The 17109-nt window shown below is 45.3% G+C and overlaps 2 protein-coding genes across 2 annotated transcripts; one reads left to right on the top strand and one right to left on the bottom strand.

The window, feature by feature from the left end:
- Positions 1–1442: 1442 nt before the first annotated feature.
- znf366 (zinc finger protein 366) lies at positions 1443–9485 on the bottom strand. The gene is made up of 7 exons (XM_056291667.1): positions 9359–9485; positions 6551–7609; positions 6163–6330; positions 5140–5290; positions 4634–4825; positions 3222–3396; positions 1443–2840 (listed from the first exon to the last, which is right to left on the bottom strand). The coding sequence occupies exons 2-7, from the start codon at positions 7600–7602 to the stop codon at positions 2092–2094; spliced, it is 2487 nt and encodes an 828-aa protein (XP_056147642.1). The 5' UTR covers positions 7603–7609; positions 9359–9485; the 3' UTR covers positions 1443–2091.
- A 2673-nt stretch (positions 9486–12158) lies between these two features.
- On the top strand, positions 12159–14366 carry LOC130116411 (isotocin-neurophysin IT 1-like). Its single transcript, XM_056284326.1, has 3 exons — positions 12159–12278; positions 13506–13710; positions 14221–14366. Exons 1-3 carry the CDS (start codon positions 12159–12161, stop codon positions 14364–14366), a joined length of 471 nt encoding a protein of 156 aa, XP_056140301.1.
- The last annotated feature ends 2743 nt before the right edge of the window (positions 14367–17109 follow it).

The raw sequence follows: 17109 nt of genomic DNA on the forward strand, positions 1-17109 counted from the left end.
TAGCGTTGCCGTGACGAGCTGACCTCAGATCTGTTATAGCGGTGCGTCTCCACTGTCCGCGCCTCCATTCTGCTGCAGAGAGTGGGTGGCCGGGATTGAAACGTGTAGGTAAGGAGAGGAAAAGAGAAGAGGATATGGGAACTTCCTCAAACTGTTTGCAGTTTGGTCCATGGGGGATGGTGGTGGTCTCCTTTGATAGAAACAGAGAAGCTCATGTTCTGCATTTTACCTGACAGGAATTGGCTTAATATATCCCTGAAATGTGTAATAAGATCACTGAGATGCTGTGGGCAGGCATACATTGCACAATAGTCTGAATGCAACGTTACACTTTGTAAGGTTATGCAACAGGGTGTAAGCCACTTTTTAAATGCACTGTTGCACTGCGGCACTTCAGTGCCAAAAGAAAGATGGGATCGTAGGAAAACACGATCCGCAGTTTTTCTTTTCTTTTTCTTCCAGAGACTCTGAGACTCAGTCGTTTGGTTTCCCTCCGTTTGCCAGAGCTTCACCAGCGGACAGAAACAATGCTTTCTTCTAACCCGTACAGACATATGGAAGCCTTTTGTCTGGGACACCCACTGTGTCATTCGGTTTGATCACAACCTAAAAGAGAGAAGGGGAGAGGTGTTTTCTCTTCCTCTTCCTCCCATTTGTGAGACAATCTCAAGGTGAAAGGAAAACTCTGAGACTCTCGGCCATCAGCTGTCTCTCTCTCTCTCTCTCTCTCGGCAGACTTGGGTTCCACACAGGGACAAATATGGAGAGTACTGGGTGTTTGGTCGAGAATCAAATAAAACTAACCTCCCCTTATAGAGCCACCTACAATGGATGCTGGCAAAGCACCCAGAAGCAAACTAACAGCTCCTATGTTTTCATTTTCCCTAAATTAGAAACATCTGTACCTAGGTCTCACACACACGCACAAACACACACACACACACACACACGCACGTGCACACACACACACACACAGCCCAATGCTTAACACTAACCAACACACACACACAGCCCAATGCTTAACACTAACCAACACACACACACACATGGCCCAATGCTTAACACTAATCAACACACACACACACAAGGCCCAATGCTTAACACTAATCAACACACACACACACATACACACAGCCCAATGCTTAACACTGACCAACACAGACACACACACACACACACACACACACACACACGGCCCAATGCTTAACACTAACCAACACACACACACACACAACACACAACACACACACGGCCCAATGCTGAACACTAACACACACACACCCACACACACACACACACACACACACATCCCAATGCTGAACATCAACCATCATACACAGACCAAACAAACAATACAGAATTTACACTTTGGTAATAATAAATCAGACAAATGCAATTAAATCATTTCAAAATCACATTTTATTTCATAAATAGGCCCACAGATTAAGATTAATCCCTAGAAGTCAGTAGTTCAACGTTTTACAAGTCTAACCAAAGGTATTACTCCCAAAAACGAAATATTTTATGTTATTAAAAACTCCCTCAAATCAAAACCATGACAATGTACATATTATTAGCATTAAGAAATCAGCAATAGCAAATGGCTTTAAAGTTGATGTCATACAATTGATTTAATCCAAAAGAGAGGAAAAAACGCCAAATTAGGCATGAAAATAAACATTTTAAACAAACAACAATAATCAGATCGGAGAATATTGTCCAAAAAAATCACGAAGAACGCTTTCATGCTATATTATTGTTACCTGAATAACACATTTTCCCTCCTAAAACCAAACTTACATACACTTTTCAGTCACCGGTGGCCTATCAATGCCTGATATCTACAATGAGCTTCACAGCTTGTTCTTTGAATCACTTCACTGTTTCTCTCCTCCATTATGGGCTGCACACGTCTCACCTTTGTTCTCTTCAAACATCTCATCCACCAGAAATATTTTCCTTATGGGAAAAAACAACAAAAAACACAACACTTTCATCCCTCATCACGGGAGTGTCCTCTTAAATTCCTCCCCCCTTTTTACCTTTTTTTTTTTAGCTGTCCCCATTCCCTGCATATTCTTTTTCGTCTCTTCATTCTTCTTCACTTTCTTCTCCATCCTCGGTTTTTGTAGCTTCCATGACTTCACCTGGGAGTATGTGGCACACCCTCTCACCTGCCTCTGACTCGCTCGCTCCCCCTTCTGTTTGTCTTTGATTTGTATTCATTGCTGAATAAGGTTTCCCCTCTCTCTCTGGTCCGCTTTGCACCGCTTCGTCCTGTCCTCTGAGATAAATCTGGTCTTCAGGTTCTGAGTTAGAGTCAGAGTCATTTGTGTATAACCATCTCTCATCTTCCTCTCGGTGGTGCATCTGGTCACCTGTCTCTGAATCAGACTCATAGACCTGCTCCGGTTCATTCCCCAGCTCCGAGAGACACACCCGGTTGGAGGTGGAATCTGTGTAACGTCCACTCGGTCCACATTCAGACTCATACACCTGGTCGTCTGGTTGGTGTGTGTGTTCGCTCATCTCATGCTGGTACGCCTGTTTCTGCATCTCTTCCTCTCTATGCTTCTCTTCCTCCGTTTCTGGAATGAACCGCTGCTCACCTGCCGGTTCATTCTGGTACACCTCCGGGCTGTACGGGCTCCTCCTGTAGAGACTCTCCTCATCCTCCTCCTGACATGAGCTCCCTGGGACGCTCTCGCCGTCTGACTGCGAGAGACGGAGGCTGGGCAGACCCTGCGCCTTCTGGGAAAGGTCAAAGGGCTCCTCTTGGCTTAAGTGGGTCAGGAGACCCAAAGGGGTGGACAGACAAAGGCGGCCCCTTCTCCGAAACACTAGGGTGGGGGAGCGAGAGAGATAGATAGATGGATAGAGAGAGAGAGAAAGGCTGTCAGTTTAAATTAGCTCGGCGACAACAATTTTTACAGTGCAGAACAAGAGCAAGATGCTAGTCAACACTGTTCGATGAACATAGTTGGAGACACACACTCACTTACGGAAAAACATGGAGGGAGAGTGTGACACACACACAGAAAGAGACAGAGACAGACAGACATAGAGAGACAGAAAGAGAGAGGGAAGGAGAGAGAGAGAGAGAGAGAGAGAGAGAGAGAGAGAGAGAGAGAGAGAGAGAGAGAGAGAGAGAGAGAGAGAGAGAGAGAGAGAGAGAGAGAGAGAGAGAGAGAGAGAGAGAGAATATTGACTTGTGTCCCTACATCTCTCATCCAGCCCTCTGTCCATGACGCCATGTTTGACTTTCATGTGTCTGGTGAGGTTGCCCTTCAGGGTGAACTTGCTGGGGCAGTAGAGGCATTTGAAGGGTTTGCTGTCCGAATGGAGATGCATGTGGCCCATGAGGTTGTGCATCCTGTTGAACTCCTTCCCGCAAAGCTGAAAACACAGAGGAGACGATATCAAAACATGTGCTGGGAGAGAAGAGGAATATCCCCCGACTACACCTTACATCTTACAGGAACTGTTCAACAAAAACTGCAATAACATCTGTCCGAGGTAGATTTGTTGACAGTCACGTGACCAAGTGAGTTGATAATCGGTCGAAACGCCATGCTGCACATTTTGCTAAACAAATCAGGATATTTGCAGTGGTACAACGACTGTGCTCATTGTTATTCTAGATGATTGAAATCAGATTCTTTGAAACACAGCAACATTCTCTTTTAGTAGTAAGCACTATATGCAGAAACAATAGGCCAGCACCAGTCTTTTATTCAACTTCCCGTTTCTGCCAAAAAAATATTTTGTGAGATGACTAATTCTCTCAGAATGCAAAGCTGTTGGGCAACACGTAATCATGAATGAATGTGTAGACGCTTACATACATACACACACCCTCCTGCAATCCTTGTTTTTTCTCTCTTCCTCTTTGTCTCTTTTTCCTCTCCCTCTCTCCAACTCACACAAACATGGTGACACACGTGCATATGACAGAGAGAGCGAGAGAGAGCGCGAGAGAGAGAGGAAGCCACATCCAGACAGAGCCAGGAGGAGAGCAGGGAAGGGCAACTCCTGCGCTGTCCTTCCTCTGCATTCTTTTTTTTTTATTAGGGTGGTCCTTTCCTTCAGGAGGAGAGAGGGACTGTAAACTGTCCAAGAGGACCGTGAGAAAACAGGAAGTTCCCTCCAGCAGCAGAGAAAGCGAGATGAAATCTATTTGCGGGCCCTGTTCTCCGGGGAGGCTGGGGGCCATTGTTAGAGAGGCAGTTTGTGCAGCGATATCCTTCCTATGGACAAGGAGGCTCCAACTGCCAAAAGCCTCTCTGCTATCTGGTCATCACCTCAGCCCTCCTACCACACACCAAGGTCACACAGACACTTCAAAACAGACCCTTTTGTAGTTACTACTCCAAAAAAATTGCAGGTTTTTGCATCCGTGTCACTCTTATTTGTATGCAACAAATTGTCCATTGCCAAGTGCAGGTTATAATGACGTAAATTTTACACTCTATGTGCTTCCAGCAGCGTTTATCTACTGCATGGTGTTACTAAAAATGAATGCATTTGTCATACAGGAAGCCCCGGTGGGACTTTAACCTCTGCCCCTGACAGTGTTGCTGAGGTGCTCCGGGAGCTCGCCAGGTTGACATTTGGTCATAGGAAATGGACCCACCTTGCATTTATAGGGTTTGATGTCGGAGTGGACTATCATGTGGGCTTTGAGAGTCTGTTTTTGGACGAAGCTTTTGAAGCACATGTGGCACTGGTAGGCTCTGATGTTGGTGTGGATCAGCACATGGCGCTTCATGTTAGCCAGCAGCGTGAACTCACGACCGCAGATTCGACACTTATGCTCCTTCACCCCCTGAGAGAAAAAGAGAAAGCGGGGGCAGCTAGGTGAAAGTGTTTCAGGAAAAAAAGACCGGTTGGTTTTAAAATACCTTAACTTACCAAAAATTGATCGGGTGTTGAGTGAAACACTTTTGAGAGGCAATCAAAACAATATATTTGGCAAGCGCCCAACCAAGTTTAAGTTATCCTCAACAGCTAAATATGTCCATCAGGACAAATATAGTTTTAGAGACAGTTGCCAAATTAATCCACCAGGTTACGCCAACATTTCTACCAGCACACAATATTTACCAAGTTGTTTGTCTCCTTCAACCTGATCGAGCCTACCTTATGGGTGAGTGTGTGCTGTTTCAGATGGTGTGACTGGATGAACTCCATCCCACACTCACTGCAGATGTATGGTCGGATGTCTTTATGTTTCATCATGTGGTTCTGCAGCTGACTAGGGTACTGGAAGGTTTTCTGGCATTCCCCGCACCTGTGGAAACAACATCACCTTTAAACGCTGCTTCTCTACAGGTGAGGAAAGAACTTGGCAGAGGACTAGCGGTTAGGAAATAAACTTCAATAAAGGGGGCTTGTTACTGGAAAGTTGCCGGTATCTGAAATGGTAAAATGTACTTTGAGAGAGTAAGCTAATGAACTACCGTTGGTGTGACCTTGAGAAAGGCACCTAACCCCTAAACTGTTCCTGTGGAGCTCCTGAGAACCCATAAGGAAATATTGTTGATTAAATCGGGCATCCCATCGCTGTGAATGTGTGTGAATGCAGATGATGGCATCATTGGGAAATAAGACGCATGTCAACAGTGATCTTTCGCTGGATGAAGATGAAAAAAAAAACATGTCAGATTACTACTTCATTGTAACTGATACAACAGACATTCTAGTTGTTTGATATTCATTACCAATATTACACAGTATTCAATATTTAGAATCACTTCACAAAAATGTTGTGCACTGTGAAGTTTGCATTTTATTCTCCTTTTCCTGCTGGATTTTAAGTGCTTTTACACTCCCATTATATTTTCCCACATTTGCTTTATCCAGCAAACTCAGTTGTTCTCTTTAATAATGCATCATTCACTCACTTAACGTAAAGTGAAGTCTTGACAAATTTTAACAACAGGGAAAGCAAAAGTACTTCTTGTGTGTTATAACGAGAATGAATGTTGATATGAAGGTAAGGAGAGGATTCGTTGACAAAGAGCAAACGGATGAATTTGACAAAATCAAAAATCAATGGCAGCTCCTGACCCTCGCTGTCTAAACAGGGCTTCACATATGGGATACAGTATTCTGCTCACGCCTTGGTCATGCTTTGAGACCCTACATTCCTCCAGTGTTCACCTGTACAGGGTGGGACCTCGATGGGTGGTCAGGTGTCTCTTCAGCTGAGCCAGGGTTGGGAAATCAAGGCCACACTCCACGCACACGTTCTCCTGGCCTTTCTCGTGCTTCAGTTCATGGGCGCGGAGCTCACTGGGGTAAGCAAAGCCCCGTCCACACACACTACAGCTGGTGGAGTGGGGGAGCAAGAAGGGAGGAGATTTGCCGAAGGGGAACAAAAATAAAAAATAAAAAAAAATAGGAAGGTAAAATTTGGAGAAAATGCAGAAAATGAAGAAAAGGAGAGGGAACACTTCTAATTGGTTGACCGTTTTTGAATAAACAGCATATTACAAAGAACATGCACATGGAAAACTTCAGAATTTCAATGGCTAAACAAAGCTGTTACCTGTACGGCTTCACGTCACTATGCTGCATCATATGTCTCTTCAGGTGGCTGGTCTGGGTGAAAGCTTTGTGGCACACCTGGCACTTGTGGGGGCGCATGCCCTGGTGGGTGAGCAGGTGTGTGTGCAGGTGGCTCAGCTGCTTGAACAACTTCCCACACAGGTGGCATCCATGCGGCTTGATGCCACTGTGGCCCAGGATGTGTGTAACCAGGTTGTACTTGGAGGTGTAGGACTTCTCACACATGCGGCACTTCCACCGCTTCTGGTCGCCCCCAACATCGACATAGTAGCTGTCATCTACGTGGACGCTGACGCCCAGCTTCTCAGCGCTGGACACCCCACCTCGGGGTACCCCTTCAGGTCCGCGACGGCCGGGTTGGAGGGCTTGCCTGGGATAGAAAGCTCTAGGAGGCAGGTGCATGACAGGCCCGGGCATGAAAAAGGGGTACGGTAGCAGGCCGGGGTGAATGGGGGGAAAGTATGGGTGTGGAGGGTGGAGGAGGAGAGGGGATGGGGGCCATAAATTTGAAGGACTGAGAGGCTCCTGTTTCACCTGCACTGGCAGGTTCATACCTGGAGGGTCATGCCTGGACAAGGCTCTGTGATGCAGCCGCAGCCGGTTGAGCTCTATCATACCGGGTACGGGCTTCAGGGATGGGGAGGGAACGGAGCGAAGATGGGCAGAGAAGGGAAGATGGGAGAGTTCCACCGTCCGTTGACTGCTGCCATCCTCCACCTCTTCCGCTCCCCTGTCAGGAGATTCATTTCCTTCGGCATCCATTTTGATTGGAGTTCTTTTGCGTTTTTGGGATCCTTCCCTTGGGGTGTAACGCTCGCCATTGGGGCCACATGCGGGGAAGAGTACAGCAGGCCTGAAGGCACTGTAGCGTTCTCTGGAGGGTGATAACGTCAGGTATCCGGGAGGGGAGAGTTTTGAGGGCTTATGATAGAGTGGAGATGGATTCAGGTAAAGGCCGTGCTGAGGTGAAGGCTTTAACTCATGGCTGAGAGGAGAACTCCTCGCTGGTGTGAAACTCGTGTCTGTCTCCATCCGCTTCCTGAATTGGAAAGAAAATGAAGGGCATTAACACGAAATCTTTGGTCAGCCCGGGATTAATACATGCACTTGAATACATTATGGTGAAGGACTTTAACTATTATTTTGGTATTGTTTTGGTTTACCAAAGCATCAAAGCCCATAATCCTTCCTCAGCAGGATGGATAGTGTCATGCAGAGGCAAATTTTGGTCAAATTGTTTTCTTGCAGATCTGTGAAGGAACTTTCACTGGACCCACCCACTCCATTTAGACTTCTCTGTGTTCAACCTGAAACCTTTCACTTCTCCCATTCACATTGACCTGCTCTTTCCAACCTCCTCTCCTGAAATCAGGAAGTTAGCTGCAACATGTTCACCTCTACCGCCTGCACCCTTTCGCTTCTCCCTCTCTCTGTCTCTGTTCTGTTCATCTTTTTACATACCCCGCTGAAGAGTATTTCCCCTTTTGCCTTACACTGACAATGTTTCATGATTGTTTGATTTGCTATTTTGTCATCTAGCCCGCAATCTGAATGAAAGGTTATATTTTGGCACATATGAAGCACAATACTCCTCTGTTGAGATGTCACAGTATAATTAATCATATCTTAACTGCAGCTGAACTATACATACTGAACTGAAGCGAGATGTTAGGCAGGCAAAGATGAAGGACAATAACAGAATGAAGGAGGTGATAATCGTACAGGGAACTGTCTTACTTCTCCATCAGTGAGGTCTGACCAATGTTTTAAACACCTATTCCTGCAAATGTCTTTGTGTCTTTGTGTGTGTGTACACACACACATACACACACACACACAAACAGACACACACACAGACACACACACACACACACATTTTTGGAACTTTATTGACAGCTGATGATTGCTTATGGCATGAAACAGGCTTCTACTGTACTATATATAGATAGATAGTAACTGATATTGACCACATCAGTTTGCAGAAGCTGTGAGCAGACGTCAAGTTTCGAGGTATAATGTTGTATTATTATGCTACATGAACAATATGTGAAAAGGATGAAGATGATGAGGGTAATGATTCAAATTTTAAGACAAGTGGAAGTTTAAATGAGGACAGTGAAGCTGCTGGAGAATGAATTAATTTGCATTACTTAATTCACATCAGCCTAATACACAATTCCATTTTGTAATTTCTGAGTATTTTTTGAATACACACAACAATGTCAATGGGCATGCCAAAGTTACATTTAATTAAAGGAGACACTCAGCAGATTTGTTTTAGATTAATTACGATGTGCAGAAAATATATGAGTTTTCATGCATGAACGTTTAAAATAACTTTGTGAACATCCAGTTACGCTCAACACACCTTACATCTTGCCCCTAATTTCCACTGTGTTTTTAGCTCTTTCATGCTGTAAATGTCATCGTCTTCCTTTTTGGGTCAGGTTTGTTTGTGATTCTCCCTCTCAGAAATTAACAACACTTTTAAATCCCCCTTCACCTCTTTCCACTGATCACGAAGGTACAATATGTAAAGCCCCCTGGCCCGTGTCCTGCTTTGCCATGCATTCCAAACAATCCATTACAACATAGGCACCCAAGAGAGGCCCCTCCTTACACTCATGGCAATCACTGCCATGTAAATGTGTGTGTGTGTGTGTGTGTGTGTGTGTGTGTGTGTGTGTGTGTGTGTGTGTGTGTGTGTGTGTGTGTGCGTGTGTGCGTGCGCGCACACGCACATGTGTGCATCTTGTGGGATTGCAGCAAATGTTTGTGTGGTACTTACCAGCTCAGTGTAGCAGAGTGTGTGATGCTTTGACGCTGTACTGGCCAGGGCGCTGCAACTGTTGGTGTACCTGCCTCTGCCTTCTCTCCCTGTGCTCCGTTCGCTGTGCACCTCTTCTGACAATGAACCGCCCGTCCGTGGACAGCATTTGAAGTGACTTAAGAAAGAGAACAGGAACAATCACTTTGTTCTCATTTTTCAGATGAGTACCTTCGGAGAGAAGGAAGGAAGGGAGGGGAGAGGAAGTCAACAAGCCTAGTGCCTTCCTGCAGAAAAATAAGGAAACACTAGATAGACATCTCCATTTCTCTATGAAAAAGGGATTTGCACAGCTCTTGGAAGAACTAGGGATGAATAGATTTGAACAATTAACAAAAACAACAATGCATTTTGACTATATTATAATTATAAAGTGCTGTGCAATTATCATATGAGCTTTAGACTGTAAACACTCATATGCATTCTCATTTTTGTCTTTTCTAGCTCATAAGTAACAGCAAGTAACTGCAGATGCCAGCATGATTTCAAAATTTGAAAGATTTTTAATTATGTTAATTTTGAGAGGAAGGGTCCCCAAGCACATGAGACTAATAAACAGGCTACAGGTATTTGTCAATGATTTTTCAATGATTCAGTGTCTACCAAACATTAGTCATTGTCTCTGCATAGCTCCATAATTTTGCTCATGATTTAAGCCTGTCCATTATTCCATTATCTGTGACATCAGTGAAATGTGAAGAGGAGTGAAGTCTACTTGGAAATAAAATAACCGAATGACAGACACGAAGAGCACACATTTTCTTAATATGAGTATTTTCCCTGCTTTACAGTAAATGGCAAACCTTGATCGAACTGGACTTACAGCACCATTTGTATTGTGTAATTTGAAATAACACAATACAAATGGTGCTGTAAATAAACCATCCATGTAAATGAAATAACTTACTTCATTTACATGGGTGGTACAAGATATTTCTTTTAGCCAGCAAGAGATGATATGTGCTGAATCTAGCCACTAGGAGGCCATTGTTGTGGCTGATAGTAATTTCATTGGGGCCACACAGGAATGTGTGACAGTGTGTCACATGTCCTCTTACTTCTCTAACAAGTCTGTGTTTGTGTTCTGTGATCTGTCAAACGGTGTGGCTTGAGCTCAAAATCAAACTTTTTTTACACCGTCTTTTAGAACAAAAATTGTTAAAGGATGACGCTGTTAATGGGATTTTTTTTTCATTATTAATTGAAATGAGGTGTTCGTGGGTAAATCTAGAGGGAACAACAGTAATTGAGCTAATCTCAGTGAAACAGTGCAGTACTTCTATTGGCTGCAGCGAATCACGATCTGAATTAATTACCTCGTTAAGTTCAATTAACCTAAGACCTGGACTGTGTGTGTATATCAATTCCTAAGAGGAATTAGAAACTTGATTATGAGGACAGAAGTGTGGTAGGGGTGTGTTTGGGTGTAAATGTTCGTACACGTGTTCCAGCATCTAGGTGTATGGGAGCTTTAGTTGGCGTGCTTATTCTCAACATTTTGTGTTTACAATACCATGACGTCACTTCCCTGATGTAAAAAAAAACCCAAAACAAAACAAAACCCAAACATCGGAAGCCAATGGAAGAATTCTGATGGTTTCTAATAGAGGAAACCATCAAAACCATCAGGATTTAGTGTGTTTTTGGACAGTGACCTAGTGGTTCAACCTGATCCTGTTAATTTCCATAGAGCACGCGCCGCAGCCGGCACGCTAGCCCGGGCCTCCCGCGCCACGGGCGACTACGTTAACCAGTCGACTAAAGGGTCCGACCCGTTAGCCAAGGGCTACTGAGCCTATTCATCCGTGTGATCGTTACATTATGTACGTATAGTGGTTGTGTCAGGAAGGGCATCCGGCGTAACATTTTGCCAAATCAGTATGCGGATTGACAAGACCATATCGGATCTATCGAAGGCCGGGTTAACAACGGCCGCCATCGGTGCCATGCCCTCAGGGTACTGACGGAAACTATCCGCTGTGGCGACCCCTGAAGAAGAGGGAACAAGCCGAAACAAGAAGAAGAAGAGTAGCATGTGGTTGGTTGGGCGTATTGTATGTCTGTACTTTGTGCTGTATATGTTAAATGCAGTGACACTGGGTATCAAACTGGGCCAATAGCTTGGCCAGATTAAAGAGATCCCGAAAGAACATCACTACACCACCTAATAAAGTGGGAATGTCATTAACTGAAACTTTTAATTTTCTAATTACTTTAGTGACAGGACGTCGACTCATGACGCTGTTTGAAGACGCATTACACATACGAGGACTTCCAATGATTTCATCTTCCATCCCCTTCTTGACTCTCCATTGACCCTCTCTCATTGTAACATGCATGGTCACGGACAGCAAGGCCTTTGCTAATGATTCTCAATAAGAAACCATGAAACGAGTCCACTGAAGCTGCCCAGTCCTCTGACCTACCATGCCCTGCCCTGGGCAGAGGCCATCATTTATCAATGGAGGTGACAATGAGCTAAAGAAGCTCATTAAGACTCCCTAAGTGGCTTTTGGGTTTCTGTGTCACACTCAGAAGACAGCTGGAGTGTATATAAGGAGTGTCAGCAGCACCAAGGACAGAGAACTGAAGAGGTGCCTAGGACCACTCTGAAACGCTTTGGAACTCCTCTGCACATCAAATCATCAGCAACAAGTAAGTCCATTTTGGTTTGGTGGGTATCTGTTTAAGTTAGTATCTGTATTGTTGTTCCCCTTCTCCTTTTTTCTTACTGTTTCATTCTGTCATTCTTTCAACAGAGATGACTGGAGCTGCTGTTTCCGTGTGTCTGCTCTTTCTCCTGTCCATGTGTTCAGCCTGCTACATCTCCAACTGCCCTATTGGGGGGAAAAGATCCATCATGGACGCCCCATTGCGTAAGGTGAGCGGCTCTTGTGATTCACATGTTTAAATCTCCCTTATCAGGAGGTAGGTTTTTCAAGTTGCTCTGTGATGAGGCTGAGGCCATCTGGTATTTGTCCCGTTTGGTGAGGTCCTATGTGAGTATTTTCATAAAATATTAGGGGGTGTTGACTTCAGAAATGAATTTGGACATTTCTTTAATTTCCGTCACTGACTCTTAGTAACTGACTAATGACTGACTCTCGGCTAAATCCAAGCAACTTCACAGACAATTTTGTGTTTTGATGTAGGACTAAAGACTCTTGATTGAAAAAGTCAGATAAGGCCACAAACTTGGATGCTCACAAAGGAAGAGGTGTTAGAGTAGGATGGGTGCTGTAAAATCTTAATAAATTAGAGAAATCGGACTCACACACTAAAATTTCTTCTTTTTTTATAATTTATTTCTGATTTTTCCCTTTTTCCCCCAATTTAGTGGCCAATTGCTCCCTATTTTAATTCAAACACCCACCCTCGTACTGCATGCGTTCACCAACTGCATCTCTCCGGCCAGCAGTCTCGAAGGAGATGCCTCGTCACTTCCGTGACAAGGTGAATCCAGGCCAAGCCACTGCTTTTTTCGACACACACAGAGACGCAATCATGTGACGAACACAAGCCAACTTCGCCCCCCGTCGACAGTGTTGCCAATTATTGCTGCTTCATCGAGTCCAGCCATAGTCGGATCTGACGAGACCGAGGCGCAAACCCCGGTCCCCAGTGAGCAACTGCATCGACACAAAGCCGATACTTAGACTGCTACACCACCGCGGACCCCCTCGCACACTAAAATAAATGCTCCAACACAGCTCTATTCCAGCACAGTCAAATTTTTAACCAAACAGTTTTTATCTGAATTTATGTGAACTCCATTAATTGGCTTATTCAAAAAGTTAAACCTCGATACTGATAGTTGCACCTGAATTAGGTTGACTGTAGGGCCTGTTCAATGGCGGTGCCCCACAAATGTGTGCCAGAATATAACAACCATTGTATATAACAATTAACACACACAACACAAGAGATGGGACATTATTTGCTGTAAAATCATAAAACAGAAATGGTTCACAAAAGTTCTGTAATTAAACCTTCAGAATGAGTTATCATGTGTTGATGATGTTGACATTGTTTCCACTCAATGTTTTATCAAAAGGTGGGGGCATTAGTCAGAATAACAGCAAGAGTAATGTAATTTCTCTATTTCTAGTGCATGTCATGTGGCCCCGGGGACAGGGGCCGCTGCTTTGGCTCTAGTATCTGCTGTGGGGAGGGACTGGGCTGCTTACTGGGCTCTCCGGAGAGCTCCCACTGTGCAGAGGAGAACTACCTGCTCACCCCCTGCCAGGCAGGAGGGAGACCTTGTGGATCTGAGGGAGGACGCTGTGCTGCCTCAGGGCTCTGCTGCAATGCAGGTAAAGATATCTCCAAGCCCAGTATATTCATGAACTCTCCTAGGATGGAAACGCTTATTCAACTTTTGAATCTGACTCAAAGGGATAAATACATGCTTCTGTGGTGCACGAGGATGCTGGTTCAAATCCTTGCACCCAAAATGCATCAGTCTGTATATTCATGTGTGGTGCTGAATGGCTTATTACAGTTGAGGGCATGGCACTACTGCTGCTAAGGTTTTGGGTTGATTCCCACTGAGGCTTAACATGCAGTTGGTAATATAAGGTCCTTTGGCAAAAACATCCGTCGATTGTCTCACAAGCATGTCAGCTTTTACTACTTGAGTTTGTAGTCTGTGGCTATTACAAAAGCTGATATCAAATTAGCAAAGGTTATGTGAGTGTATACCTCTGTGATGGCTCGCAGAGACCTGCAAGGTTACTGCGTTATGGTGAACACTTTGGAGAACCTGAGAAAATATGTACATTTCATCAAGTTTTCATAATGTCTGCTTTTCAAAATCTCATCAGAGGGCTGCACCACAGACCAGTCCTGTGTGGCTGAGGAGGAAGGTGATGAACAAACCAGTCAATATGAAAGCAACGACTCTGGCGACATCATCCTCAGACTCCTGCATCTTGCGGGCCACACTTCTCCTCATCGAATTCACCAGTGAGCTGCCTCCGACAACAGGGTCCATGAGAGATTCACCAGGTTGAGGGATGGCATAGGAGTTGTAGTCCTAGTTCAAACTGCTGTATTTTCTTTGTTCTTCCCATTCACCCCTTTATCACTGGGCTGTCTTTGCTCTATCCCCTGGCTGTCTCACAAATGGGACCCTGAGTGCATTTGTGTAGAGTGCCTTTGTTAATATATTTTTATGTATAAAATAGTGATGAATACTGACAATGGTGTGTATCATCTTGATATCCGCATGCTGGAATAAAACTTGAGATTGTATCCAACACAGCGTTTCCTGTTGAGCTAAATATCTAACTAGAACAGCTGGTACCGTGTGTCTTATTGCTGTCAACCCTGCGCAACATTAACAATAAAACAATTATAAACCACCGCAAGTTTTTACAAACCTCATAAACGGTTCTGTTTATATTACATCAGGTTGCAGCGGTGGAGTGTATCCCATCACTATCATTAAACATGCAAAGCTGATGGCTGTCTTTATCGCCATTCAGCTGCTCGGGTTTGCATAATCTTGGGCAACACTGCTACGTAACTAAGACAGTAGTGAATACCTTTAAACTTGGTGAAGTTTTTTTCTTCTTCAATGTTCCCTTCCTGACATATCCTTGTTGCAACAGTTATCTGTGTTATCAAGAGCTATAGTCACCTTTGAACGACATCTTGGGTCACTCCAAGGGTTAAACCGTCCCATGATAGGCCAAAAACCTCTTGCATTTGCTGACTGGGATGAATTTGTTCAAATTAAGTAACATGATCAAAAACAACAACAACAAATACCGAATAAAGATATTTTGCTGAAATGCAAGCACTCAAAACAGAAGCCCATTAGGAATCCCTGCATTTATCATAACAAGGCCAAGTCTGTCTGTGAAAGCTGATTAGCACTAGCAAGCTTAGCATATGTAGCACTGTGAAAGCCTATCCCCAACCTAGAGAGTCATCTGAGTTGTCATATTTTCACCATAGCTGCAGGCCATGATGTAAGCCTTGGCTTGCCGCAAACAATTATAAAGGAGTTAACTCTTGCTGACCTTGGCTAACATTCTCACTGTCAAAGTGGTACTACTGGGCGTCCGGATAGAGTAGCGGTCTATTCCGTTGCCTACCAACACGGGGATCGCCGGTTCGAATCCCCCTGTTACCTCCGTCTTGGTCGGGCGTCCCTACAGACACACTCGGGTCTGTGCATAGCTGTAGTCCACTGACTTCCGGTTTCTACTGCAGCGGTCATAACCAGTTTTCTGTTTGCTGGCGGGCGCCATTGTCAATGCCTGCAAGATTTACCGTGGATAAATGTCAACGACATGCACAGAACGGTCGACCAACTTCCATCTGCCACCTGCCAGCAAACGGGTGAGAAGTTTCAAGTTGTGCATATCAAGTTGCGTCCGGGTGTAACTTGATAAGTACAAGTTACTCGTGGGCATCCAAGCACGGGAATGCAATCCCGTGTGCAAGTCACAAGCCTGGTGGAAAGTGCAGACAACGGGCTAGTACTGAAGTACCGAGTGTAAATGTGGTATGGCAGTACGGAACCAGCAGCGGCCCGTGTCCACAACGAGCTGTATCGCCTTTGCAGAGGCGGTGGAAGTAGAGACGTTATTCGTCTGTCGCAGCGACGAGGACCATCTAGTCATCCTGTGATGGATAACTGATGACTTGCGCGATGATTAAAGTGAGGCGGGGTTGCGCGTCATCAACCCCACTCTCTCGTCCGAGACCACCTACTACTACTAGTGCCAAGACTAAGCGAGACAACTGGCAGTGGAGACGGATGCAGAATTTTCCTCAAGGGTTTCCTCCCGAAGCCTTTGCCGTGGACGAGTGTAACCGAGATATTTTCTCGCCCGGTGCGGGATTCGATACGGCGTGTACTGCACCACAAGGCAACATCACTAACCGCTCGGCTAAAGGGTCCGACCCTCTAGCCGATCGGCCAGTGGGGCTTATTAGTAGTGTAAACTACTAATAAGGCAGGTTAGTCCCTAACTAACGGGTCTGACCCTTTAGCCGAGCGGTTAGCGATGTCGCCTTGTGGCGCAGTACACCCCGTATCGAATCCCGCACCGGGCAAGAAAATAACCGGTTACATTGGTGGCAGCGGTGGGATCCGGAAGTGTGCAGATCCTCAGAAGTCTCTTCGGAGCGCGGGAATAACAAAGTGCGAGGGCGCGCTTCCGGGGAGGGTGACGACTGTAAACTACCAATAAGACACGTTAGCCCCTACCTAACTAACGGATCTGACCCTTTAGCCGAGCGGTTAGTGATGTCGCCTTGTGGCGCAGTACACCCCGTATCGAATCCCGCACCGGGCAAGAAGATAACCGGTTACAGTAGTTTACACGAGCATACCCGCAAGGCAGCGGAGGTATTAAATCAGTTTTCCTTCTCCTAGGTGAGCTGCCTGGCAAAGGCTAGCGAGCTTAATCTACCCGGGTTTGAAGTCAGAGTTGTCTTTCTCCTAGATTGGCTGCCAACTAAGGCTAACGAGTCCAATCCACCCACTCGGTTATACCGCCCCGGGAACCCGGTCGCCCACGCAGCACTTTGCAAAAAAGAAAAAGGAAAAAGGGAGGTACCACGAGAAGGCGCTCCTGCGGACACACTTGCGTAGGAGCGGCCTAGACTAAGGCGCTGACGGACCCGCGGCGATCACTACGCCAGGAAGCGAGAGGCCACCGCACCGCTTCGCATTCCTTTAGGCAAGTAGGGCATCT

This window comes from Lampris incognitus, chromosome 1 (assembly GCF_029633865.1).
Source record: "Lampris incognitus isolate fLamInc1 chromosome 1, fLamInc1.hap2, whole genome shotgun sequence".
Lineage (NCBI taxonomy): Eukaryota > Metazoa > Chordata > Actinopteri > Lampriformes > Lampridae > Lampris > Lampris incognitus.

What these genes read in the sequence shown, in the direction of transcription:
- znf366 (XM_056291667.1), bottom strand. Translation starts at nt 7,602, where the DNA reads ATGGAGACAGACACGAGTTTCACACCAGCGAGGAGTTCTCCTCTCAGC. An exon ending in AGTGACGTGAAGCCGTACAG is followed by an intron (nt 6,331 to 6,550) that starts GTAACAGCTTTG and finishes CCACTCCACCAG; the next exon opens with CTGTAGTGTGTGTGGACGGG. An exon ending in CGAGGTCCCACCCTGTACAG is followed by an intron (nt 5,291 to 6,162) that starts GTGAACACTGGA and finishes TTGTTTCCACAG; the next exon opens with GTGCGGGGAATGCCAGAAAA.
- LOC130116411 (XM_056284326.1), top strand. Translation starts at nt 12,159, where the DNA reads ATGACTGGAGCTGCTGTTTCCGTGTGTCTGCTCTTTCTCCTGTCCATG. An exon ending in TGGACGCCCCATTGCGTAAG is followed by an intron (nt 12,279 to 13,505) that starts GTGAGCGGCTCT and finishes CTCTATTTCTAG; the next exon opens with TGCATGTCATGTGGCCCCGG. An exon ending in AGGGCTCTGCTGCAATGCAG is followed by an intron (nt 13,711 to 14,220) that starts GTAAAGATATCT and finishes AAATCTCATCAG; the next exon opens with AGGGCTGCACCACAGACCAG.